General features: G+C 37.7%; 1 protein-coding gene across 11 annotated transcripts in view; it reads left to right on the top strand.

The window, feature by feature from the left end:
* tenm4 (teneurin transmembrane protein 4) overlaps positions 1-27840 on the top strand; it is a 275962-nt gene that overhangs the window by 155516 nt on the left and 92606 nt on the right. For 6 of the 11 annotated variants that reach the window (XM_038282836.1, XM_038282835.1, XM_038282832.1 and 3 more), the window contains 6 exons: positions 454-664; positions 10555-10656; positions 12294-12488; positions 13984-14184; positions 23309-23494; positions 26523-26549. In XM_038282836.1, coding sequence (XP_038138764.1) covers positions 454-664; positions 10555-10656; positions 12294-12488; positions 13984-14184; positions 23309-23494; positions 26523-26549 — 922 coding nt within the window. The remainder of the gene's footprint in view (positions 1-453; positions 665-10554; positions 10657-12293; positions 12489-13983; positions 14185-23308; positions 23495-26522; positions 26550-27840) is intronic. The other 5 variants (XM_038282837.1, XM_038282838.1, XM_038282834.1 and 2 more) reach the window with 1 other exon arrangement.

Genomic DNA, 27840 nt, shown 5'->3' with positions numbered 1-27840 from the left:
TTATCCTCCATTTTCACTTCAGAGAAAATAATCCAGAGTCGAGTATTCATCCAAAGACTGAACACACGAGTCAGGATTCTTTTCACTCTGTGGATAAAAACGAAATGCTGCCTCATTGGTATTCATTGACTCTCCACTGATATGAAGCATATCAGAGCAGATGTTATTTGGTAAACACTAACTTTACATTTAATTTTCCCGACTATCCATTTTTCAGTTTAATAATTTCAAACAACACTTTCATGTAAGATATTTGGACTTTGAAATTATCACAGTCTATCCAGCAGAGCTGTGTCAAGGCTTAACTCAGGCTCCTCTGGAATGATGAGTTATTCATGCTCACCAAATGATGCTCTGCTATAAAGAGGGCTGAAAGTACCGGAGTCTCATGTGTCACTCCTAATGGCATTTCTGTGGTCCATCCATCAGTTTATTCTCACTCTCTGTCTGCAGTTTGACTTTGTAGAACTGTTGGATGGGCGGCGGCTCCTGGCCCAGGATGTTCACCGTCTGGAGGGGCCTGCAGCTCTGCAGCGGAGTCTCATACCAATCACTACACATGACACAGGCTTTATTCAGTACATGGACTCGGGCATCTGGCACCTGGCCGTCTACAATGATGGGAAAGAAACCGAAACTGTTTCCTTCCTTACCACTGCCATAGGTGAGTGCCGCAGGCATGGCCTGCTAATGAAACCTGTAATATCTATCCCTAATCCTTATAATATCAGCCTGCAGCATCCTGCAGCAAATAGTGCAGAACTGGGGCAAAAGTAAGAGATACAGCTTGATTTCAGTGGTTGAAGAGAGTTTGGGTTAATCAAGGTGAAATGGAATATTACAAAATCAGGACATCAGCGCGATCCCGCCATGCCACTGAGAAGGGCGTTGAGAGATCTTAATATCCTCATTAGCCTGAGTGTCTTCCAAGCGAATCAGGGGTCCAGCTTCTGGGAAACATTTGCATACAATTCAAAGTATGATTGTCCCCTCCTGCTAGTCCCCATTTTTTGATCACGGTTTGCTCCAATTTCCATCTGCTTACCATAAATCAAAGACGGGAAGATATTTCTCAGCTCCGACTCCGGAGTGGAACGCCACTGTGTTTTGCACGCATGTCCTTCTTTATGGAGGTGACTCCGTTTTGTACGATGCTCTTTGTTCTCCTTAAGCGCCTTTGATTAGTGCTGCTGTATCAAGCAAGGTGTGAGAGGGCCCGAGGTGTCGACTTTCACAGGGATGGCAGCTGGGAGCTGTTCTCACATGCTCTTTAATTAAAAGCTCTCGGGCCACGGTCCATATGTGACAGTGGCTGTGCCAGGCAGCAGATCGATGAGAGGCTGTCCTCGAGTGAAGACGAGCAGGAGATGCACTGTGCTCCTGCTGTGCCAACAACAACTGTAATTTGATGCTTAAAATATGATACGACACAAAAGGGAGGGGTTGGTGAGGTGGCGCCATGTTTGCTTTTGCTTAGCTCTTCTTGACTGGATGTGCGCAAAGCCCTCCTGTGGTTTGCATAAGAGAAAACATGTCTAGATAAAGTATTCAGTGCATTGGATGGGGTAGGGCAGAGTTAGTTGAAGCAAGAAGACTGCCTCTGTTCGTTTGTATAGGAGCCGATCTGCTCACCGGAGCTCAGAGGGAGGCAGAGGGGCCCTTCTAAAATGGGTCACCGGTTAAGTGCCCTTCAGCAGAAATTGAATCCACCGCCTGCCTGAATCATATTGAGCTGTGGAGGGATGGAGTTGACCTTCAAATAGAGCAGCCCAGGTATAGAAATATATGTGTGCAATATCCAGAACAGGCAGACGGTGAAACACAAGCAGCATTGTTTAAAAGACACTCGCAATGAAATTATTTTAGTATCCCTGGCAGCTTTGGGTGGAAAAAAAAGTGTCATTTTACAACCTCATGCTCTTTACATGCATTAAATGGAAGCTTTTCTTGCTGCCTACCACCATAACAGCACAGTGGAAACCAGATATTCTCTTTTCCACACTTTGTGACATTAAATTAGACTAAATATTTCCTGCTCTAGGTCAATAACAATTACCATGCTGTTTTTTTATTTTATGAATGCCAGAACATGATTTCTTTTATCACTTTGTCCGAAGTTAAGCAGAGTTTTAAATGCACTAAAATTACTTTGCCTGTAAGTAACTTAGCCCAGATGCTAAGAACAAAATGTAGGTCTAATTTAGGCAAATGAACATTAGCATGCTCCAAAGCTCTTTAAAAACTTGCTTAACCACACAAAGGTGCATGTGAAAAAAGTGAATTAAAAATATCTTTCTAGACAAATGGGAAAGTATTCCTCCTACTAAACTTTGTTTACACTACTGTCCGGTTCTTGTGGAAGAAGTGAAGAGAAACTAGAACAAAAGTCATACAATTTAAGAGCAATTACTGAGAGAATGTATCAACATTTCTTTGATTAAGAGTATAATGACTTTGGTAAATCTAACTGACCTAAAACAAGGAAGGATATGCCCGACTGAAAGTCAGACAAGGAGCCAAAAGGTTTCAAAGGATGTTTACAAATATCAAGGCTACAGCCAAAGTTCAGATTATAAAATTGCACATTTTTCAGATTTTTTTCTATTCCCGTACATAAACGTATTTTTTAATTAATAGGAAAATGCACGATAACAAATAATTTTGTTACTTAAAATGCAATAGTTTAGCATGTCTTTATTGTACACTTGAAAGGCAATACCTTAAGAACAGGAAGTAAAAAAAAAAAAAATGAGATTTCTTTTTGTTAAAGCTACAGTGTGTAATTTTCAGCGACATCTAGCGGTCAGACTGCAGACCGCAGCAACATGAACATCTCCCCCCCACCGCTTCTCCCCCCCAACAGTACGGCGAGCGTTACGGGACAAAATTTCTTCCACGACGTCCACATCACCTACCTTCTCAAGTGATGAGGTTTGTTTACATTGATAATTTTACAGATAGTATTTCATTAGTCTGAGTAGGGTATAGATTTCATGTAGACTTAAGATAATAAATATACCCGTTATTTTTTCTACATCGTTGTGACGTTTTGGTGAGCTGCTTTGCATGGTGATATAAACAGACGAAGTAATTGTAGTCATTAGTTTAACAGCGAGATTGTGTTCGCTGGAAGAATATATATTCCCCGTTTACAGAGTCTAAGTCATTTTGGTGGCACGGGGGTTACAACGCGAGGAAGAGGGAGAGGACGAGGGCGAGGGCAGGGAGGCCGTGCAGCTAGGGCCGGGCGAGAGAGGGGAGCCAGCGGGGTGAGAGCAGAGGAGGAAAGGCTTGAAGATCTCCAAAGGAGCCGGAGAGAAGTAACCGAGGTATATATCCAGAAAATTATTTTACAGAAAATTACTGAATCATTACCTATGAAACGTCAGGGACGTTGCTGAATAAGTATACTGGAGAGTAACAGCATCATCACGCAGCATGTTATTGTTTTAGACAGGTCTGAGCATCCTGTACTCCAAAAACTGCAGTGATATTAGACAATTGTGTGTGTAGGATTAATTACCTGTCCAAGAGAAAACTGGCAACTTGAGCGTCACTTTGAAAACCTTTTTCCTCCATCAGTGACTTCCATCGTGTAAATGCCGTGCCAATGTTGATCCGTGTTTTTTGCCGTTTCTTGTCACGCTTGCGTTTATTCTCGTCGTGTTTCCGCTTCTTAGATGACGGGGGTTCGGTGTCCGCCGCTTTTCGTTGTGATACAGAGTAGGCATGATCCTCCATTCGTCTGATGTTTGGCCACACAGTGCCAAACAGTTTGCAAAGTCACTCACGCCTGCCGCCTTGTTCACCTTTCTTGTTACTGAGGCGCAGTATACCTGCTTCTTCTTCTTCTTTGGTTTCAGGCAGACTAAACGCTTCTCAGGCATAATACTGCCATCTACTGTTCAGTACCGTCTCAGTTCATCTCTCTCAACTTGCCGTAGTTATTTTTGAGCGTCATGGGAGATCTCGCAATCGCTAGTTTGTTGCCTCTGCGCTTGCCGTAGCGCAAAGATGTCAGCCTCCATGGCTGCGAGACCCGCTCCTATGTAATTATAAATAACGAATTCTAAGGCAACGCAAATATTATGGTTAAAAGGCTGAGCTCATAGGTGATGATAAATAACATAGTTATGTATAATATATTAAATTTCTGACTTTATATCCCTGTAATTATTACACACTGTAGCTTTAACTTATAACAATAGAGTGCTAGCTGCATCTGGAGAGAAAAACAAACAAAAAAGTGCATGGAGTGGACACTTGCATTTAGTGTTGTATTGGTTAAAGTGCAAAATAATATAACGATAATTGCAGTTGCTTATGTAAAGCTAAACAGCAAATTTAAGCATACCGTAATAAAAAACTGCATTTTAAATATCAAACCTTGCTTTCTGTTTTCTATGTTCATTACCTGCAGAGGTGTTGTATATGGAGATGTTCCATCAGGAAGATACATATTCCTGGTGTGCTTTCAAAGCCCGAGTCGAAAATCAACAGGCAACTTAATTGCCAATTAGCACATCAGGGGGGAGTCCCGTGGGGTGGAGGGAAAGGGCTACAGCTGATGCTTCCTGCTCAGGTGTTGAGGCGTCAAGGATGTGCTATGGAATGCTTGTTCAGTTTTGCATTACAGATACTGGGTTGTCTTTTCTTTTTTGTTTAAAGTGATCTCACTGCTGTACTTTCTTTTGCTACTTCTTATTTCCTTATGGCATTTTTCTCGATAGCTGATTATAGCTTTTCGCAACCACATATCTCCAGCATAGGCTGTCATTAGCGGCAGGGACAGTGTTGTCCGAGTGCAAATATAGCTATCTGGCTGGAACATGGTGCACTGAATAGTTAAAGCGAATTCAACATTGCCTCCAGGCAGATCATTTGCCTCTTGGAATTTCAGTAATCAAGTCATTCAAATTATTCACATCATCATTTCAGCATTTACACAAACTTCTGGTTTCAGCAGTGTATCTGAGAGATAAAACATCTTTGATCTAGGTTGCTCCATGGCAATGTATAATCTAACCTTGCTTGTGCCAGACATGCATTTAGTCCTACATTTCTGGTGAAAGTAAAGACAGTAAATCCCAGCAGCATTGTCTTTCTTTTTACCCTGACTCACTCCATCACCGAGGTGCTTTCTATCTGCAGCCAGCCATCTTTCAAAGGTGTTGAGCATCCTCTGAGAGCATGGCAAGTTGCTGATTAAACCACCAGCTCCTGAGCCCAGCTCTGTCCTCGCCGACTGGAGAGACTCACAATAGTTAGTTCCCCTGATATGAAGGGTAATGAATTTCAATGAAGCTTAGCTTGAATCCGTGATTTATGCGTTGGCCTATGTCGAGTGTGTGGCTAAGAGATATTCATGGCCTCCCTTCCTTGCTCTCAGAGGAATCACAGCCAACAGACGTGGGCACTGTGTAATCTGCTAAACTGTGCCAGCTTTTAAAGTAAGAGCACAGCACAGTTCAGGTTCAACTGGCTGTATAGCATTTGCTTTAGTGATGTTCATAATATTTGCTGATTAATTGGACCTCGGCTGTTCTCAGGAGGATTAGGTCTGATGTACATTGGTTTTACTTATAAGAATACCTCTGTATACTATAGGGCCTAGTTTGTACACCTTGAACTTTTCCACGATTTCTTAGACAGTAGCAGAAATGCTAAGGTATTCAGGTGGGATTTTATCTGATTGACCTATACAAAGTGGTACTTATCACAAGTTAAAATACGAGAAGTGTGGGTATATTTCTTAGAGATCCACAGATCGGAATTGGATATTGACCCTGACATTAACTAATCGGGTATTGGTGAATGATGCCAATCCAGTCATTTATTTTTTTGTTAATATCATACACAGCAATAGAGTTACAGTGTTCTAATCACTTCACTTGTTTGTTTGCAATGCCATTTATGTCATCACACAGATAAACAATAGCAGCTTGTGATCATTTATATCTGGTTTCACTTTTTAACTTTTTTTAACAATGTTTATGTCAAGCCTGATGCCTTTACTCAAATGGCAAGCTATCTTGTTCCTTCATTCATAAGAAGTGTTGGAAAGATATTTCCAAAATTTAATATTGTCCATATTAAAAGTTACCTATGTTAGAAAGTAATACACTTCTTCACAATATTCTCATCTTTGTAAGGTAATAAGTTACTGATTCATTTTTAGTTACTTTGGCCAAAATAAGCATTAAGGATAAGGTATTACAAAATTAATGTGTGGAATATTTTTTAATAAAAGGCTAAAAAAAACATATTTTTAATTAAATATAAATTTGTGCGTCAAGAAGTTAAATAAACTATCTGCGGAAACCTGTTTACAGAGCTACAACATTAGAGATTGTTTTTTTTTCTTTGTCAATTGGTCAAACAGGGATTTCTTGAACAAGCTTTTTGTCAAGATTAGGATTAGTATTAAACACCTATGACCCAGCTGTAGAAAGAGGTAACGCATCCTCTACAACATACTCAACCACCAGCCTTCTCTCTTGTCCTTGATCAAACATCTTCACAGGTCTAAAGAAATCCAACTTTCATTGTTTAGATTTGCTCATGCCATCGTCTTCCGACCACTTGCTGGTTAGAGGTCGTTAGACAGTTCTCTCGCCCGCCCACCAGCACGGAAAGTACATCTCACTGTGGTGTTCTTATCCATTTCTGCGACATCATCAAAATAGTATAGACATTTGGAAACAATGAATTGATTGTAGCTATATTGCCACCGCCACCGTCTTCTTATTCTGTTTTTAAAACCGTATTCTTCTTCTGTTGCTTTTAGAAACATCTTCTTTTGCTTCTTTTATTCTTAAAACCGTCTTTTTCTGTTGTTTTAAAAGGACACCCACGAAAAAACAGATTTGTTGTTTTTAAAGCTGTTGGCCTTGGGCGTTTCAGCTCAGATTGTAATGCATTTACCCACCTTGATAACTGTTATAATATTACTAAAATTAAATGTGTAATGCGTTATATTACTCAGTTACTGCTGAACGTAATATATTACAGTAATGCGTTACTTGTGTAACTAATGCGTAATGCGTTACCCCCACTGTTCATAAGTAGTATTTGATGGTATCGGGTATTGGTCAATATGCCCTGCCCAGGTATCAGAATCAGATTAGATCGGGAAAAAAACTGTATTGGTGTATCACTAACATTTGTAGTTGAAAATAAAACCTAGTGCAACCAGAAAGTCTGTTATTGAATTGCGATAATATTCTGCTGTTTTAAAGGGTGTAGAGATTTGCTAGAAAACATTAGTAGATAATAGTTAGTAGCAAAACAGTATCATGAAGACCACCTCAAGAGCACCAGGCTTACTATATGGATAAGCACAGTGTTGGTAGCATCATACTGTGTCTTTAGATGCTTCCCCATAACTGCTGTGCAACACAGCTACAGAACATCCTTCCAGCCTATAGCCACCAAATCAACAACTACCCATTAAAAATAAACCTTTCATATAAATAACAATGTTTCCTTTTTTTTTGAGATTGATAAAAATGTTTTAATTGAATTGAATTTCAAAAAGGGGTCTGAAAATTTAGAATGCATAGACATGTAAACACATGACAACGCCACTTAGACTTAAAAAGAAAAATGCAGCTTTGACAAGGCCATTCCTGTAGTGCTTTTTCTTTATACTTTGTACCTTATACATAACAAGACTAATGGGGAATTAACCCCAAAAAAGCATGGTTAGTCTTTACAGCAGATGGAGTAACCTAATTGGTATGATTGTCTGGTATACAATGAATTCAGCCCCACTTGCAGTATCCATATAAACTAACATGACCATCTGATCAAGTGGTTATGGCACTAATAAGAAAGTTAAGACTGACTTGATAAATGTCCTATAACGATAAGATGAATGAATGTTAACGGGCACAAAAAAACCTGACAGTGGGGGGTTAACTTCATGCTGGATAAAAACTGTAAACAAATGGCAGGTGATAAAATGGATTGATGAAGACTTGTCAGCATCCACATGTCACTGCAGTTAGGAACCATCAGCAGAACATCGAAATGACTACTAACTGAGACTATTGGAAATTGTGCCCAAAACGCTGCAAAAATCTGCACTTTTGAATTCTCAATAATTAATTTTAAACACGAATGGGAATTTCTAATGCTGAGCGAACACATGCAACATATCTTTTGTAACCCTGACCTCTGTGACCCAAGGACGCTGCTGATGTTTTTAGCCTTGTTCACAAAAATCCTTCTCCTCCTTGTGTACTTATTTTGGTTGGAGGCAATCAAAGCCCACCAAACCAGCCAGTTCCTCCACTACATCAGAGGACGGTCTTCCCTTCATCCCTTAACTAACCCAACGTGGCATAGGGAAGCCTAGAGCACAATAACAGCCTCCCCCCTCCTCTGTGGCTTTACAGTCTGTCTCTGGTATGGCTGTATCTCTTTCTCCCTCACTGTCTTTGTCTTTTTCTGTCTGTCTTCCATTGCATCCTTAGTGATGATTGACTCTCCGGGGTAAAGGGAAGCTGAATCCATGGCTCCAGTTTCTTGCTATTTGTGTAGTACAAGTGATTCTTTGTTCAATAAGTTTTAGCCCTGGAGTTTCTGCTGCCTGAGGGCAGTGGACAAGATTGGATATTTTTTCAGGACCATTTCAGACTTAATTCACTGAGCATCATGTTTCAGTGCTGTGCTGCTCTCTTTGGAGATCACTGGCCGGTCTTGTTTCTAATAAATGGAAGTGTGTGAGCACAGTGCTGTATTAAGTGTTTTATGGCAGTATATTAGAAAATATTTCAGAGACAAATAATGGACTTCTGTGTTTTTTTTTTAGAAAAGAGAATCTTGAATTTCCTTGTTAATAAGATTTTTCTACCATTTTAAGAAAGAGAAGCACTCTGCCTCTATTTGACTTTGAAATACATCAAAATGTAAAATATTCAAGGTTTCTACACAGTATTGGATGCAAGATAAATCTGGAGTTTTATGAAGTATTCTGAAGATCCAGTTTAATATGAAAAGACAATATGCTAAAAATTTTCTTTTGCATACTTTATATACTTTTCAATATCTGAAGATTCCATCCAGTCTAACTGTTGCTCTACTGTAGTTCCCATATGAGTAAATGCATTTTTTTTCATGGATTAAGGCTAAAGTTTTCTGTCATAGATATTGATTTACCAATTGCCTGCTCTTTTAAGATCCTGAGAAACTTGGATCTGAAAAGAAATTGAATTTTGACATAATTTATTAGGATTGTTGAAAACAACTTTTCAAAGTAACACAATTTAAAGAACTGAAAGTATTGGTAGAGAACATATTTAATTGTATAACTCCAAAAAAATTAAACCAGCTTTAACACCCAACCGATTATTACAAACAGATTCCTTACACTTTTACGGTGCAGATCATTAAAGATATGTTCACATTAATTTTACTCAATTTCATAATCATTTTTGTTCATGTTAATTTGACCTAATCTTAAATTACACTTAAAAATGTAAAATGTATTCATCAACTGTGTTTTTCAATTATAATTTAAAGTTACTGTTAAAGGTACTATAGTGGAGGATGCTCTATTTCTGGATGGATCATCTAAATAAGCGGTCCTCTGAAATGTCAATCATTCTGCTGATATGGTTTCATAAGGCCTTCCTACATGCTCGTCCCCATTTTTACTTACCGGTGGTGAGTCTGACATTGTGGAAAAATTGCAAATTTTCTTTTGGAAACTAAGCTTGTATGAGTGATGCAAACAGCAACACTTAAACAGAGCATGCATGAGGAGAAATGGGCTTGTGCATGCTCTTCCATTTAATTCCCTCTCGAGAGCGGGTACATGCGGGTACATGTGCTCTTTTTTTTAAGTGGAGAGGGCGGGTCTTCACGAAGATCCTCCACTATACCTTTGACTTAGGAAAAACAATTCTCTTTAATACTAATTATCAAGAGTATGTTTCATATTACCCATTTGATTACAGTCCAACTGCAATTAGACAAAATGCCAAGGAAACAATCCAGAGTATCTCTGGAGTTGCTTTCGCAATAGCCATAGCTGCTTTACGTGTTGCGTTTAAAAAATAAAGCACTTGATGAACAGGCAAAGGAGGAATTAAAAGTGTTCTGCTCATTTATACCTTTGCTGACAGCACAACAAAAACACAAAGCACTTGTTTGGATGTGTGAATGTTCCACTGTTGCTGACATCATCTTGCAATCAGCACATCAAATTACAGTAGGATTCACAAATGTTGCAATGTTTGCCTGTTCAACAGTTGGGTAATTTGAGAGTTTTAAGAATTGAAATTATTTGTCATTTTGGTCAGAAGCATAAGTAATCACAACTCGTTCCCCCTCGTCATGAATGTGCCCATTTGTGTTGAACATAAGTAACACTCAAATGTGTTGCATGCAGTGAAATATAAATGTCGAGGCTGATGGAGCGTGTGCTCATCGCTGTCATTAGCAAAGGGAAATAATCAGCAGAAGGAAATGAGTGGCGTGAAAATTGTTTTTCCTCCTTTTTTTTTCTAATCACACTACTCAGAAAATCTCTTGATTGCTCACTCGTAGATTCCATTGATGACTGTCCCAGTAACTGCTTTGGAAACGGTGACTGTGTTGCTGGAACATGCCACTGCTTTTTAGGATTCAAAGGGCCTGACTGTGGGCGAGGTGAGTCGCTTTCACGAATACTTTCATTTATTTACATCTTTCAGATATATTTTATGCCACTATGATGATCCCTTTTATGGCTTTTGTGCTTTGGGAAAACGCATTTTATCATATTGTAGCATTTATCTGAACCTCACTGATTATGATACAAAGCCGAATTAGTTATTTTTTCCACACAGAGTTAATATTTTATGTTTATTTTCTTAAATACTGCATTGTTGGTTTATTGCCTTTGGGAATATTATAGTAGAATTTATTATATATAACAACTATTACACTTATTGGCACCCCTTACACATTAATGAAACATTCTGATACAGATTTGTAATTTCTATTTTGGTTTTATTGTTGATTAGAATATGGAAGAATCGTTATTGACTTATTTGCCTACAGCATAAATTTTTTTTTCACAAAGAGGTTAAATTCTGTTAGAATAATAAGATAGAAAACTTTGAACCAATCTGACTGTATAGTACGGTTGTGAATTGGTGCTATATAAATAAAGTGAATTTAACTAGCTGACCCACACAATAGGAAACAAAAGAAAACAGGACTTTCTACTCAGACAGATTTATCTTAGCTCTCATACGTCAGACTATAGCTACATGAAAAGAGCTGTTTACCCAAATTTCTCTATTTGTAATTCAGAGCATGTATTGTCGTCCTGACATCATGTTTTTATCTATTTCTTTTTACGTATTCTTAAATGCTTATATAATATAACAATTTAAAAACTTTGAGCTCCATTTAGGACACAACAGGTATCTCCTAATAGTTCCTGTTTTGTTTTTTTTTCTGCTGTATATTTGTCTTTTTAGATACTATACCCTAGAGTATAATTTAAATATAAAAAACAGCATTAAATTATTGAAGTGTTTAATGCTTAATGTCTGATGTTAGTGTTTTAGACATTAGTTTAATGATGCTCTAAATCTGATTTTCATTTTAATTATCAATTTAATCTTAACTACCATACATGTTAATGTCCCAAAGTTTCTGTAGGGTCTTTATAAGAGTTTTCATTTATTCATCTGTTTAAAATGTAATTTATTTATATCCTACATTTGTAAATATTTTGCTTCTTTTCGTCTCTGTGGATTTTGTGTTGCCACAACCAACATTAATTATTCATTTGCACCGACCAAACTTTATGCTCATGAAGCAGAGCAGCAACCAGCCCGGCTGAATGGAATGTTAGACATTTTTTAGAGCAACAAAAGAGATTTGGTTTAAAGTCGAGTGGATTTTTTTTTTTTTTTTTTTTTCAAATAGAAACCTAATTATTATTGTTGCTTGGTTTAAAATGAGCCCCTTTATGAAACATCTGAGCTTCAAGGTTTGACAAGAGGTGGCTAAAACCATATTTGGGGGCCTAAGTCAGCTCTGTAAGCAGAATACTATCTAAATACAGTTTGAAGCATTTAGACAGCATTTATAAACTAAACAGAATTTCTTTAAGATGACAAGTTTTACAAACAAGTCAAAGTGTGCACAGTGAGAAGTATTAAAACAATATCTTAATATCTGATGTGGTTCAATGACAACAGAAACACTTTACCTCCTTATACGGCTTGGTGTTTTTTGAGAGTGATTACTCCATTTAAATGTATGACTGGTCCTTTTTTATCTTTCCTCAGCTGCCTGTCCAGTCCTGTGCAGTGGGAATGGCCAGTACCTCAAAGGGCGTTGCATGTGCCACAGTGGCTGGAAAGGTTCCGAATGTGACGTTCCCACCAGCCAGTGCATCGACATCACCTGCAGTGGTCATGGAACCTGCATTGTTGGAACCTGCATCTGCAATCCTGGTTACAAAGGAGAGAACTGTGAAGAAGGTGCTTGCTTTCAAAGTTATAACTGGGCCTTACCCAATAAAAATTCATGTAATGTGACTGTAGCTCACATCGTCTATTAAACTATTAGAGCTAGAAATTTAAATCAGGTACTCATGGGGGTTGGGTTTCTTTTAGAGCTCACAGCTTGAAGTCTTTAGAAGTATGTGAATAGACAAAGCTCTGCGACTTCTACATCCTATGTGACTTTGCTTGTATAAACTATGCATATGAGGCAACATAATTGTGCATTTATTGTCTGATGTTCAGGCATAAATTCTGATGGTAATCTAGGGAAAACCCCACCTCTATTTGTCACTAGATAAGGTTTGAGTAGATAAGATTGAAGGAGCCATTGTGTTTGTCAACTTTTGAAGGCTCTCATTTCAAGATGAAAAATGGACCCTGGGACTTTGATAAATGGGGTTTGTGACATCCATAGGCTCCCATTCTATTTTAGGTGGAGTGTTAGCCATAAGGAGTAGGAGAGAATGTGCATGAGGGCCCTTTAACATTTTTACCTTTCTTCCGTGTGACCTTCAGCAGCAATGATTAATTGCCAGGAGTGAGTTTCTTGTCAGTTAGCCTCTGATCTCTGTGCCTTGTGCCCAAACCATCTGCTAAGAGGGGAGAGATCCCGTTTGTCTGGTTATAGCAGCCTTTATATCCTTTTTTTTGTCATGATAAAGGAGACCTGCCATGGCGTGGCCTACTGCTCTCACAGGCTAGACATTGCTCCTACTTGGCATCCGTTTGCCATCTGTGTACACAAATATTCTATAGCTACAATGCTGATATAGTGATTATACGCCTCTGCAACTGTTGCTCATTAAAAACACAGCCAGTGATAAAGTGATAAAGAAAATAGGCTTTACTTCACATTGCACATTACCTTCCATTCGCAAAGCACATTTTAAACATTTGTCAAGTTAAAACTAGAAACTTATGGCAAACTTATGGGAAACATATTTTCATATGAAGTCATCACTATAAACAAAAATATTAAAGCAAAGTAAAACTAATAAAAGGCACCTACTAGACTTGAAGATTGTTTTTACTCTAGTAGTCTGCTTAAAGACTTTTATTTACTTTGAAAAATACAGTATGTGGTTTTCATGTTTCCCAGCTATCCATTTAATGAACAAAACTACTCCTTCTGAGGATTTTTTTACGCATGAAGTAAATGGAGAATGCCAGTAGAAGTGTGGGTTGAACATATAGGATTGTGCCATTACACCCACTGAGCAAACAGCCATTTAATTTGTTTCTATGTAAATCTTTTCTCCGATTTCTAGAAAAATGGCATTTTCTGTTTGTTCTCTCTGTACCCCCATTGTTCATGTGCTAAGCTGCTTGCTGCTGCTTTTGAGCGGTAGCCCACTGCAGTTGTCATTCTGCTCAAGCTCCAATAAAGATGCCAGGATGCTTATGAAAAGAGTGAAACAGCAGGTGACTGTGTGTCTAACACTCTCTTTTTTGTGTGTCAAAACGCTTTTAGTGGACTGCCTAGATCCAACTTGCTCGGGCCGAGGCGTTTGTGTCCAGGGAGAGTGCCACTGTTTTGTTGGGTGGGGAGGGCCAGGATGTGAAAGCCCTAGGGCCTCCTGCATGGACCAGTGCTCTGGACATGGAGCTTTCCTGGCAGACACAGGAACCTGCAGCTGCGATCCCAACTGGACGGGCCATGACTGCTCCACAGGTAAGTGCTTTCATAATTAGAGAAAATATTGGCTGGATTTTATTTTTAGGAGCCAATTGAGCTCCGACTGCAAGGTAAAAAAAAAAAGAAGTGAGAATTAGGCATCATCTTGTTAATATATGACCACAACTTCACCATAATGCAAACAAAATGATTTGTTGTGTTTTGGGAAATAATATGATTTCACCTGTGTCATTTTAGTTTAAACCATATTTGTGTAATAATTTACTTTAGTGGCTCATATTCCTCTTATTTTTGGGTTTCATAATGACTTTAATACCATCCACAACTGCTAGAACAACTGACAATAGCTATCCACCAATGAATAAGTTACATATCAAAAGGGGTTACATTTCTCTTGGTCATGTGTTATTAGTCAAACAACTGGTGGTCAAATACATAAATATCTGACTATTTTTTTTTTCCCTATCCATTCACTTTATCACAATATAGGACTCCTATTTGTAGGGTGTATACGCAAATACCAGTACCACGTTCTTTGTTTCACCTTTTTTAATATCCTAAGCATCAGAAAAACTTGTGGGAAAATGCTTTGTTTGGCTTTCTTGAAATACACCCTCCAGTTGGATCTATCATGAAACAAATAATGAATATTTGTAAAGGTATCCCTTGCACAGTGTTAATTAGAATAGATGGTCTATGTGCTGTGGGTGTACCTCCTGCAAAGGATATAGGGACCTTATTAGAGTGCATTGCATTACATACCTGGCCATAATAAAATAGATTTTCTCTACAAGGGGTAAGCTAAAGAAAAGGAAACTCAAGAACTCTACAAGTATAGACAGCTTGTGCAAAGATCTCCATTCCGATATGCCCTAAGTTACCTTGGGGGGGAAAAAAAAGGATTTTGCTTAGTAAATTGCAGAACAAAATATATATAAATATATATTTTAATTAATTATTTTAGGGACCTCTCTAAGTTAGTATTTTATCGACATTGCTGTTAGTTCAGTAAAATAAAAGACTTCTTTCCCAAAGTAAACATTTTTTATATTATTTTTCTAGCTTGCATAAATGCTTCAGTGATTCCCATCAATAATCACTTTGAGGTCGACTGTCAGAAATCAAATCTGCTTAGGTTTTTGTGTAATAATTTGTTTTTATTATCCTTTAGTACCCAAAGCTTAAATGCATCTCAACTGACATTGAACATCAACAACACATACTGAGATTGACATCTGATTCACTTTCTCTGGGATATCAAATCACACCTCCTTCCAAATATGTTCCAAACCCAATGGTGAGGCTCATCCCTGATGGTTGGTTAATTTATTTTTCTGTTTTATTGATTGGTTATTTTCTTAATGGGCAATGTGTTGTATAAAGGCATACATTAGCCTCATCAATTTACAGTTGGGGGTATAGGGCAAACAGTCATTTTTTTTTGTTGATTTTGTTCTTAATTTACATCTTTTACGGATGGTTTCCTCCTTCAGTTTGTGCATGGTTATGTAGCAGCTGTGGATGGAGGAAAATATGCACAGTTACCATCAGCAGAATAATCAGAATTTATATACTGTCTGGAGAGCTTGCTCGTTTCATAACTGTACAATATTCACAGCTAAGATTTTTTTTTGGTTTTTTTTGTTTTTTGCTCTGAAGAGCCAAGGTGTCCATTATGACTAAATGTTAGTTTTATATTGATAGTCAAAAAAGGTAAATGTCAAACTCTGTTCTAATTTGAAATATTCTACTTTGAAACTCAAAGAAGAATGACAAGGACCTAGTCAGATAGCAGCAGGCTTGCTCATTTAATAAAGGGAAAACAATGCTCAACTCAATGATAGATATAGCTTTAATAAAGTGTCTAATCTACAGATTTGCACTGAGATTCTGAAGATTTTGGGGGTTTTAAGGTAAACACACCTCTTAATGTCACAGGGGCGAGGTTGCATTTTAACAAAGGAAATTAAAAAGTACGTTCCAACTAACAAAACATCGCCCATTTCTGTCTATACCTTTCAGCAGAGCATGAGCAAGGAAAGGAAAGAGGGAATTCAAGGAAAGGAAAGAGGGAATTCAAGCCTTCTCTTCTACTGATAATTATTGCTAATGTGAGATCTTTCAGAAAGAAGCAAGTTGCAAGTTGAACTAATTAAATCCTGACAAAGACCCATACCGTAGAACATTCTTTCTGTTTATAGTCATCAACACCTGCAAGGATTCATTAAATAAACGCTTATAATATGAGTAACAACAACAATGTATTAATAAAGTATACTTGAATTTATATTAATTTAATTGTGGCAGATACAAGACATGCTTGAAAACACCACCATCCTGGTGGAATTCCCGATGAGGGTCATGGGAATTTGGTTTCAAGTAATGTTTGATTTCTTTTCTTCAGGACTAGATAAGGCTAAAGTTGTGTCCCCTATGGTATTTTGAGGAGTTTATCAGCCAAAATAAGGAATGAGGCAAAGTGTGTAATTGCTACCCAGTACATGTTTATCCAAAGCAAGAGCAGTGTTTGCACTGATAGATACACTTCTTCCTAGCAGACCATTCATTTGTCACAGGTCCTATTTGTGGTTTTCATGGTAAAATATCAAGGTTTAGTTTCTTAAAAGATGAGATATTGTTTGGATGGCTTGGTTACACCTTTGTAGAACCAGAATTTTGTCATTAAGAACCTTTGATTGAAATGTATACTTTTGCTTGAAGCAGACAAACACTTACATTAACCAGGTTCTTATGATAAAGTTGTAGAGAAAATCAATGTTTATTCAACAGCTGGTATCTAATAAAGAATTTGTAAAGGGATGGTGTGTTTAACCTTATTAGTATATATATTTTTAAACTAATGCTGTATTCAGATAAATTAATTCATTCACTTTCTTTATATTTAACCATAAATAGACTTGGGAAAAGCATAAAGCCTACAGAACCATGTCAATATTCTTGTTCAACATGTGCCAGTCGGGCTATAGGGGAAACGTTCCAAAACTTGTAGTATACATGACCAACTGAAAGAAAACAGAAGACAAGAAAGATATACAAGATGCAAAATTAAATGAGCTCTATCCATAGGGTGAGTAGGGTTGTATGGAGATGAGGATAAAGCTCTTTCATGTTGGGGAGTTAATCTATGTCCAAAGTGTCCACCTCCTTCTGAGGTTCCAGATACATATCCCACTGGGAGAGGATCTCGGGGTGAATCAAAGGGCCCCTTGGATAGAGTATAACTGCTTATCACCTACACTATATTGCCAAAAGTATTTGCTCACCTGCCTTGACTCACATATGAGCTTAAGTGACATCCCGTTCCTAATCCATAGGGTTCAATATGACGTCGGTCCACCCTTTGCAGCTAGAACAGCTTCAACTCTTCTGGGAAGGCTGTCCACAAGGTTTAGGAGTGTGTTTATGGGAATTTTTGACCATTCTTCCAGAAGCGCATTTGTGAGGTCGCACACTGATGTTGGACGAGAAGGCCTGGCTCTCAGTCTCCGCTCTAATTCATCCCAAAGGTGTTCTATCGGGTTGAGGTCAGGACTCTGTGCAGGCCAGTCAAGTTCATCCACACCAGACTCTGTCATCCATGTCTTTATGGACCTTGCTTTGTGCACTGGTGCACAGTCATGTTGGAAAAGGAAGGGGCCAGCTCCAAACTGTTCCCACAAAGTTGGGAGCATGGAATTGTCCAAAATGTCTTGGTATGCTGAAGCATTCAGAGTTCCTTTCACTGGAACTAAGGGGCCAAGCCCAGCTCCTGAAAAACAACCCCACACCATAATCCCCCCTCCACCAAACTTTACACTTGGCACAATGCAGTCAGACAAGTACCGTTCTCCTGGCAACCGCCAAACCCAGACCCGTCCATCAGATTGCCAGATGGAGAAGCGCGATTCGTCACTCCAGAGAACGCGTCTCCACTGCTCTAGAGTCCAGTGGCGGCGTGCTTTACACCACCGCATCCGACGCTTTGCATTGCACTTGGTGATGTATGGCTTGGATGCAGCTGCTCGACCATGGAAACCCTTTCCATGAAGCTCTCTGCGCACTGTTCTTGAGCTAATCTGAAGGCCACATGAAGTTTGGAGGTCTGTAGTGATTGACTCTGCAGAAAGTTGGCGACCTCTTCGCACTATGCGCGTCAGCATCCGCTGACCCTGCTCCGTCAGTTTACGTGGCCTACCACTTCGTGGCTGAGTTGCTGTCGTTCCCAAACACTTCCATTTTCTTATAATACAGCTGACAGTTGACTGTGGAATATTTAGGAGCGAGGAAATTTCACGACTGGATTTGTTGCACAGGTGGCATCCTATCACAGTTCCACGCTGGAATTCACTGAGCTCCTGAGAGCGACCCATTCTTTCACAAATGTTTGTAAAAACAGTCTGCATGCCTAGGTGCTTGAATTTATACACCTGTGGCCATGGAAGTGATTGGAACACCTGATTCCAATAATTTGGATGGGTGAGCAAATACTTTTGGCAATATAGTGTATTTTGGATCCTCAAAAGTGAGCTAGTAAATGCTGCTTGGGAGAAGGATGTCTGGATATTGCTGCTAGACTTGTTACATCTATAATAATCTGAGATAAGCAGAACACAGTGAATTGAGAAATAAACACTTGCAATTTTTCACATTGAATCTGTTATTATTGCCATGTAGATTTTCACTTCAGATATGTTCAGTTCAGCAGGTTTCTGATATGTTGATAATCATCTCCAGTCTAACAGCTGCAGTCTTTTTTAAATTTGTATTCACACAATGCATTCTGAAATTAAAGCTTTAGTGCAGCAGCAGCTTCTCTGATCCACGAATCCCTTTTGTATTCCAAGCAGACATGATGACCTATTAGATAATCCTAAGGATTTGGGGGGAAATGGGCAGTTAGTCTGGGTGTGTCTTGCCGAGAAAAGGCTCTGTAAATGATGATGAGTTGGCTTTTTATCATCCTTTATTCTGTTCATTGTAGAGTTTTCCCTGCTCTATTTCAGCATTAAGCTATGCTGTGTGGTTCTTGTGAAAGAAGCATATAACCTTGCACCATGAAGAAAAAAATGGAAGCTTTTACTATACTTGAAATTGATTCATTTCCTTTTGATATATTTCTTTTAAGGGGAAACTGTATCTCCATTGTCTTTTTTTCACTAACTATAGAAACATACCTGGGTTTTTAGTTTAGTTATTTATTTATTTATTTATTTTTAATGCTTGTAAGCCATTTTAACTAGCATTCAGCTCTCATAAAACAACCTTAACATGAACTCAGTTGCTTGTCATGTTGTGCTGCTCTGGCTAAGGACAGTGAGAGTTTATTTGGGATGGTATTTGCATCCCTATTCATTTAAAAGTAAGAGCCATTATTCCTATAAGAATAACAACTGTAATAGTGGTGTCTTCCTAAGATTTCCATACTTCAAGGGGCCAGCATAAGCAAATTACTCCATGAGCTACTCATTCAGGAGAATTTATCTAAAGCACTGCAGGCTCCTGACGGAAACAGTAATTCCTACAATCAGTTGATAGAAATCAACAATCAAAGATTCTGAAAAAAAAAAAAATGCAATGAATCATTAGAATTTCGCTTTTTTCTACTTTATATGTAAGAAAGGCAATAAGAATAGTTTTTGGTATGAATGTGCTTTTCATAGAACTTTTAACTGTGTCAGACTCATTTTTGTGTTGGGTCACTTTTTATGTCTTTAAAAATACTTTTTTATTTAATGATTTTCTTACAAAGGGCACACTGCTCGGATAGTATAACGTCACTACCATTTTCTCCCAGTTGTAACCATTTTAGAAGAACATATGACTCTATTTTATGACATTATATCCTTGTTTTGGCTCTTGAGGGCTGGGCAAATTGTGGCGTTGGGTCGAATTCGGCCCTGCAGGCATTGACCTACTTGACATTCGCCATAAGCTTTTAATAGCTATTAGTCTGGAAAGGAGCAGGTAGAGCCCAATTTCAAAGGCCGGACCAGAGCTGGACTAAGAGAATCAGGTCAGAAACAGGTTTGAGACAAATAGAAAACTACAAATTGATGCAAAAACATCTTTTTTAAAAAATAAAGCTTTTAGAGCAGCCAGTTACTAAACTTTTTAACCATATCCAGCTTATTTGGGGGAAAAAAACAAGGGCATCATTACAACAACTACGTCATTCTGACTGCTCCGGCTAATAAAACTCAGAGGTTCCATATCAGTGGTCACCATAAGACCAGCATGCTTATTGAATGCAGGTGAACTAAAAAGGATCAGTCGATTAAGCGATTTGAATGAGTTTGTTCATAAAAATGACTTAAAGGACAGCACAACATGACAGGACTACTTTAGTTGAGTTCTGTAAAAACAACAAAAAAAGAGTAAATTGCATTCATAGAAGAGTTCCTGGGTGACCAAATGATGAGTGGATGTTCTAGTGATGACTAGGAAAAGCAACAAAAAAAAAAAACAGTCAGTTTCACTTTTTCCAAAAACCTCTTTATCGTCCTTTGGAAAAATAATGCATGAAATGACGATGCAGTTAGTAAAAATCCACAGGAAAGTCACACCATTGTATAAGCTGCACGGTTCAAAGCATGGGAAAAAAAAGTAGTTGCTTATAGTCTGGAAAATATGGTATATTTTAAATTTCACTCATCTTTCTATACTGCTAAATGCTGATAAATCATCTGAAATGGCATAAAACATGGTGAATCTCATATTTAAGTTCAGAAAAAAATTGAAAAGTCCAGGGGGGTTTGAAAATATTTGCAAATTACTATAAATGTTATAAGTGAATCATTCCCACAAGCTATGCTGATTCGTGCAGTAATGATAGCTGTACTTAAACCTCTTTGGAGGCAGGTATTCAGACATTATGGATAGAAGTCAGATTTAAAATAAGGATTTGTTGTGTTTTTAGGTGCTAGTCCATAATTAGCGGAGCAGAGTGAGATTTTTCTTTTTTTTTTAAACCCTTTTTTATGCTGTTATGCCTTTTTTTATTGTTTTAGGCTGAAAACACCACTTAGTTTCAATGTGTAACAATGGTAAAATAGACACTGCAAAAGCTATAATTGACTTATTAAAAGATTTTACCCCCAGTTTGGTCCCCTGTGGTCATACATGAATTGGTTTGGCTAATAAGCCTGTAGTAATATTGTTCATTGTTGCCCATACTACTAAGCCCTTTTCTTTTTTTTTTTTTACCACAGGATAGTTAATAAAGCGGTTAACATTTCAATGAGATTCAAAAGTAATCTGTCAGTGTTTAATTTCGTTGCGTTTTATGCTTGTCATGCTCTCCTGTGAGTTCATGAGATGAGGTTTAATGTCCCAGGCTCTATCACACCCTGTCAGGGAGGTCTTTCAGCTGCCACACAATAGTGAGACCAGGCTTGACTGTGGATCTCTGTCTCTTTTTCCTTCATTACGTAAATGTACTTCCTCCTCTGCTGAAAAAGCACTTTAAAAGAATTAAAAAAGTATTTTTTTTTTTTTTCAAATCATACATCAAAAGGCACTATCTTTTGGTGTATTTTGCTTTTATTTAACTCACAGTTGTAAAGTGACAATAAAAACACAGCAGGGTAAGGTAATCTCAAACAAGAATTTAGGAAAATGTATGTTGTTTTTTTTAAGTTATACTAAAAGGTATTTAGATTGAGGACATAACAAGATCAATTAAACTCATCAGCTGGACATTCTTAAATATAGTGTATGTTTTGAGGGCGGTGGGCTGAATCTGGTGACAATAGGTATTGATTTTTGAGGTTCATATTTGTCATGGTTTTTAACTTGAAAAGATTGATTTTGATTAAGTAGTTCATCTTTGGTTTCTGACCTGGAATAGATCAGATAATCTTATAACAGAGCGCTGTGCTTCATGCACCTGAAAAATCATGAAATTATATATTTTATTCATACAGCTGCTAAAAGCCATTTTAAAGATCTAATAATGGAGAAGTAAGTTGATATAAAAAATGACTTTGCCGCCCTTGTTAATGTGCAAAACTGAAGTTTGATAGATTTGGTTGCATTTGCTCTGCAATAGGTCCACTGTTGTGTTTGTGCCACACCTTAAATCTAATGATGGATACAGCTGTGGAGGGCAAAGCCAATGCAAGCTGTGCATTTTTTTTCTGGGTAAAGCGGTTATTTATCCAAGCTCTGAAGTTTCAGAAGATAGCAACTAAATTAAATAAGAGTTACAGATTTACTATAAAAGAGAAGAAGGTTATCACCCAATCCAAAACAGAAAAAATAAAGTTTAACACCAACAATCAATGAAACACAACAGATATTAAATAGTAAATTACTGATTCAATTCTATTCAGTTTATTTTTATATCGCCAATTCACATCTCATCTCAAGGCACATTACAGAGACAGTTCCAGCAGATCATACAGTCAAAGTGACTTAAAGTTTTCTATCTAAGGACACCAGTTGATTGCATCGACTCATTGACTCGAAGGCAATCCCTCACAATATATAATGTGAATTAATATCATTTACATTACAGAAATAACTATTTTTGATTTAAGAGGCACGCACAAATTAATGCCAGAATAAATAAGAAAAAAAAATAAAAAATAACATTTAAAAAAAGGTTTAGGGACTCAGGATTTTATTCTCCCACGGTTTTTTTTTTTTTTAACCTCCTATTTCGGAATCATAACCTGCATGTGGCAATGCCTTTGCCTCTGCACGTATTACAGAGTGAATAATGTTTGGAGTTTAATCCGACTGGTGCTGGTAATGGAGTCCTAAATTTGAGACAGTTTTTCAAAATTCCATCTGTGTAATTTTTCGTCTTTATCCCTTTTGTGCTACAAAAAAAGGAGAATCTGTAAAGAATAGAAGGGGTGAGGGAGAATAAGTCTACTAAGGCCACACAAATCTCGTCTCCTCTTGGTAATAGACTTATTAGATTTGTATTGTCAAAAAAGGATTGTCCCTATGAGGTGCAGGAATTTCTTTTCAGCTGCCATCAGACAAGGTAGTGGAGCGTAGCCGCCTTTCTCTCACAATAACTTCTGGATTTGTCTTTTTTTTTTCCACCCCTGCCTTGTCCTATCACCACCCTGTCTTCTTCCCATTTCCTACCCCCTTCCTCCTTTCTCTCTGTTGGTCTTTTTGTCTTCTTCTATGTCCCTGTCTCCCACAGAGATTTGTGCAGCCGACTGTGGAGGCCACGGCGTTTGTGTTTCAGGCACCTGTCGCTGTGACGACGGCTGGATGGGCGCCGGGTGTGACCAGAGGGCGTGTCACCCTCGCTGCAACGAGCATGGCACATGCAAGGATGGCAAATGCGAATGCAGCCCTGGTTGGAATGGAGAACACTGCACCATTGGTAGGAAGAGAGTTACCTCTGGTTTGGGTGGGGGGACTGTCTCTATGTATGCGTCCGTATTTGGTCAGGATCCATTTGAGATTGGGGGGTGGTCAACAAAGGCGTGCAGGCTATCACTGCCTGTGTGTGTAAGCGCTGGGTCTGAGAGGAAGCATCCAGTTGGGAGAAAGAGGAGGAAAGCATGCTTAATTGAATTTGTGCAACTCAGTAAAGCATGAACAGGTTTACTCAAGGATCTGAGTCTTGCCTTCATGCATTTTAATGTGGGAATGTGCTAAGGTGTCTTTTCATTTTACTCATCCTTATCCTCATCTCTTTCTTTGCCCCCTTTCCGTTTACTATTATTTTCAAACGCTGCCGTGTGAGTCATTGTGAGCAGGTCAACCACCACCTTTAGCTTTGTGCTAATACTAACACAAATGCCCTCTGTCACAAAAAAACGGCAAAAGCTTTTTAGATATCGAAGATGTAAAAAAAAAAAAAAAAACGCCTTAGTGCCTTAATTTTCCAAGGACAACAGATTGGTCATATATTTTAGACTTTAGGTAAATTAGTAGTAATAAAAAACACAGCTATTCTAATTTGGTAATATTGTTTCTAAGGATATTAGGAGTGTAATAATACATCCAGCTCAGGATGTGAGACAATACTATATAGTACTATATATTTTAGCATTCTTTTGGGGGAAACAGAATTTTGACATTATATTGTTTTTAAATCAGACTCATTAGTAATCTGCAGCTGACCTGAAGGCTTTTATATCAGTTATATATTTTATGTGTCACCACATCCTTGAGGGATACTATGTATTTGTAAGTTACCAGTTGGTGTTTGTATATTAAAAATATTTTTTAAGTCTGTTGAGAGTGCTTAGGTAAAAAATATTGGTTTAAACATAATGTGTCATAAACATCTTTTTGCTATTGCTGGTAAAAATGTATAAAATACTATCAAACATGTCACATAATCTTGTTGGATTTTTGCAACAACAAAGTAATTAATAGTAAGATTCATTAATTTAAATAAAAAGGAGAGAGGCATCTATAAATATTCTTTTTAAACTTTTAAAATAGGAGAAGACATTTTATTAGCAGTCCTATGGTTAGGATTAAATATTTATATTAAAAGCATATGTAAACATTGCTTTATTATTTTGAAACAACTTTATAAAGGTTATTAGAGTCCTGTTCAAAACTGTAGCATTTTATTTTAGCAATTATTGCTGTTATAACCTTTAGCACGCAGCAGCAGACTTCATTTGCTTTTACAGAGAATGTAGATCAATACCCGAGCTTTAAGACTACTTAAAGGTCCCCAACATTTCTTTATACAGTGCAGCCCGTAACAGGCTGGAGTTCAGAAAGATAAAACAGTGAAACTTTGCTATACTTAGTGCAGCCTTCTTGTTAGCTGATAAAATTCTTGCTTTATTCCCAGCCTGAATAAAAAGTAGACAGATTTCAAGATAAAGTGAAAAACAGCCCCATTTTAAACACCTTAGTTCTTACATGTCTGTGCTTCCTCTGACTTAGTTTTAGAATATTTACTCTGCAACAAAAAAGATGGGACTCCAAATGAAAATAAGCCTTAACAGCTAAATGTGGCATATTTGCATTCAGGTTTATTTTCACTCTAATTATTATGCATTGTCCCATTTTGAATAAACAGCATCCACACCAAAAAGTTATTTTTTGTCACTGTGACACATTGTTGTCTAGGTGCCATTCATTAACTAATTTGAAAAAAAGATTCTGTGTTTGACTGTGAGATGCTTAGAGATTTCTTCGTCTGTTTATATTTTTTACTCATCTATTTCAGAAGTGTCAGAAATTGTGGTTCACACTCTATTTCATATGATTGCTAATCTAGTGTTTAACAGTTTCTTTTTTTTTAGTTCAGTATAATGATATATTCTAACTTCAGTTCTGTCAAACCTCATCAATACATCAGAAGTAATCGATAGGATGTGTTGCTTGATGCCTGCTGGCGTTCTGTGCTATTACATGCAAATCCAGTCACCTCTTGCTCCTGTTTCCTGTATTTGAGTATATAGCATATAGAAAAGTAATACATGTAGGATCAAAGAAATATATATACTGATGCACGGTGGAATAAAATACACAACAATTTATGGATCATGATAAAATAAAGGCACAAGACATTTCCTTCTGGACACCGTGGTTGCACTCTTTACACATATATGATACAAAAACCTTAATAAACAGCAGTGATCCATTTTCTAGCCCTTTTAATAACTCCCTAGTTGTTTGAGTCAAAAAGAAACCAGAAATAAACCCTTATAACAGACAAAGCTGATTTTCTTACAGTATTCTCATTGGTCTTGAGGCATTGCTGCCTGAGAAAAGAGCCTCCACTCAGTTTGTAAATGTTTTATATGCTGGCTGTACATTATTGATGGCTCTTTTATAAAGGCCATATTGAGATCCAGATTCAACAAGGATATTCCTCTGTGTCATACATCAGGATGCCAAAGATCTTAATTTAAATCTATTTTCACCATAGAGGCCCCTGTGTGTTGGCCCCAGGCCCCCTACAGGTCTGATCTGGACTCATTTTGTTAAGAGAGAGACTGCATTTTTTATTTTTTTTATTTTTTTTAGAAATGATGAGTAAAGCAGCTTTTCTTTCCCTCAATGTTAGTGCCAAAGAGATTTAAAAACTTCAATTTGCACATAAGTGCCTGAGCTTCTGAAATGCTGCCCTGAGTCATTGAAATGTTTCCTCTATTTAACAAAAGACAATTCAAAATATTCCTTTTTGAGACTGCTTGCTTGCTCTTCCTCTGCGTCCTTTCGTCTTCCTTCTGTGTCCATCTCTCTTCTGTGCAGGACGGTGCCTGATGTGTTGCTTGTAATGCATGCTTTAAATCCTTTGTGGCTGTGTTTTATTTAATTTAAATTCTTTTTATCGTTTATTGTAAAGTAAACTAACACAGTGCCCTGCTGTCTTGTCGTGGAAGTGCCACTGTTCCAACCCTCCTTATATGTCCTGTCTTTTATCTCTCAAGCTCACTATCTGGATAAGGTAGTGAAAGGTATGGCATTCTTCCTTCAATCTATTCTGCCCTCCACTCATCCTCTGGTCAGCATTAACAAGCTATGCACACAAACACACACACACACACACACATCTTAAACACTTTCCATCTAAAACACTATGCTCCTCATTCAACAGATGCATTTCAATAAATCAGAATATTATTATTATTTCAGTAATTTATTTGAAAATGTGGAATTTAAATGGATTCATTGCACAGAGTCAAATATTTTCAGTGTTTCATTCTGGTGTGATGATAATGGCTTATTAGTAATTAAAATCATGTTAATTAAAAAAATTAGGATATTACATGAGATGAATAAAGAAAATTATTCTGATATAGGATATTTTGTTTTTATTGGTTATATTAAAGCCTAAACATGGAGAAAACTGCTGATTTTCCTGTTTTTCTGCAGTTAGTCACTGACATCCTCAAGATGCTACAAGATGCTACAAAAGGTTATTGTTAACATATACAATGTTAAATATAATAATAATTTCCAATTATTATTGTTAATATGAATTTAAGTTAAGCTGGAAATTGACGATACCTCAATTGGAATTGGATTTTATTCCTCGTGTTAAGAAGTTGACCAGGAGAGAATCCCAAACTTCCCCCTCCCAGCTACACTCCTCAGCTCTTTCCTGGAGAAGGTGTGAAGGAGCAGCAGCTCTGCTTCAAGCTCCTGAGGATTTGGAATCTACTCCCCCTGTCTTAAAGGCTAAGACCAGCCAATCTATAGATGAAGCTTATCTAAGCTGCTTATGTCTGCTGCTTGTTCTTTTTGTCAAGATTCAGGTCTCACAACCAGAGATGTAGGTGGGAAATGTAGATGGTCCAATATATTAAGAGTGCCGCTGAGAATTAGCAAAGACAACACCCTAATCTGTTTATCTACCTTCCACTCCATTTATCAGTAGTGAACAAGCGTCATGAGTCCTCCACTTGAGGTAGAGACTGAACTCAGACCAGACATGAGAAATCAAGGAAAAAGTGTGATGGAAAAATCTGCATAAGCAACATGGTTAAGAGTTTGGGAAATCATTCTATTTCTCATAGTGCCAGCAGGATCTTACCAAGGCAGAAGAGGAGGAAATGTCCTGACTGTTGCTCATTTTCTATTTTCAGATTAAATTAATTTCTACCTTAAAGGTATAGTGAAGGATGTTCTTTTTCCGGGTGGATCATCAAAATAAGTGGTCCTCCTAATTGTCAATCATTCTGGTGATAAGTGTACCTAAGCCGTCTGACCTGCTCGTCCCCATTTTCACTTACCGGTGGTGAGTCT

This window comes from Cyprinodon tularosa, unplaced genomic scaffold (genome assembly GCF_016077235.1).
Source record: "Cyprinodon tularosa strain WSP-4 unplaced genomic scaffold, ASM1607723v1 ctg188, whole genome shotgun sequence".
Taxonomy (NCBI): Eukaryota; Metazoa; Chordata; class Actinopteri; order Cyprinodontiformes; family Cyprinodontidae; genus Cyprinodon; species Cyprinodon tularosa.
The sequence above is the reverse complement of the archived record's forward strand: the minus strand, read 5'-3'. Positions and strand labels throughout refer to the sequence as shown.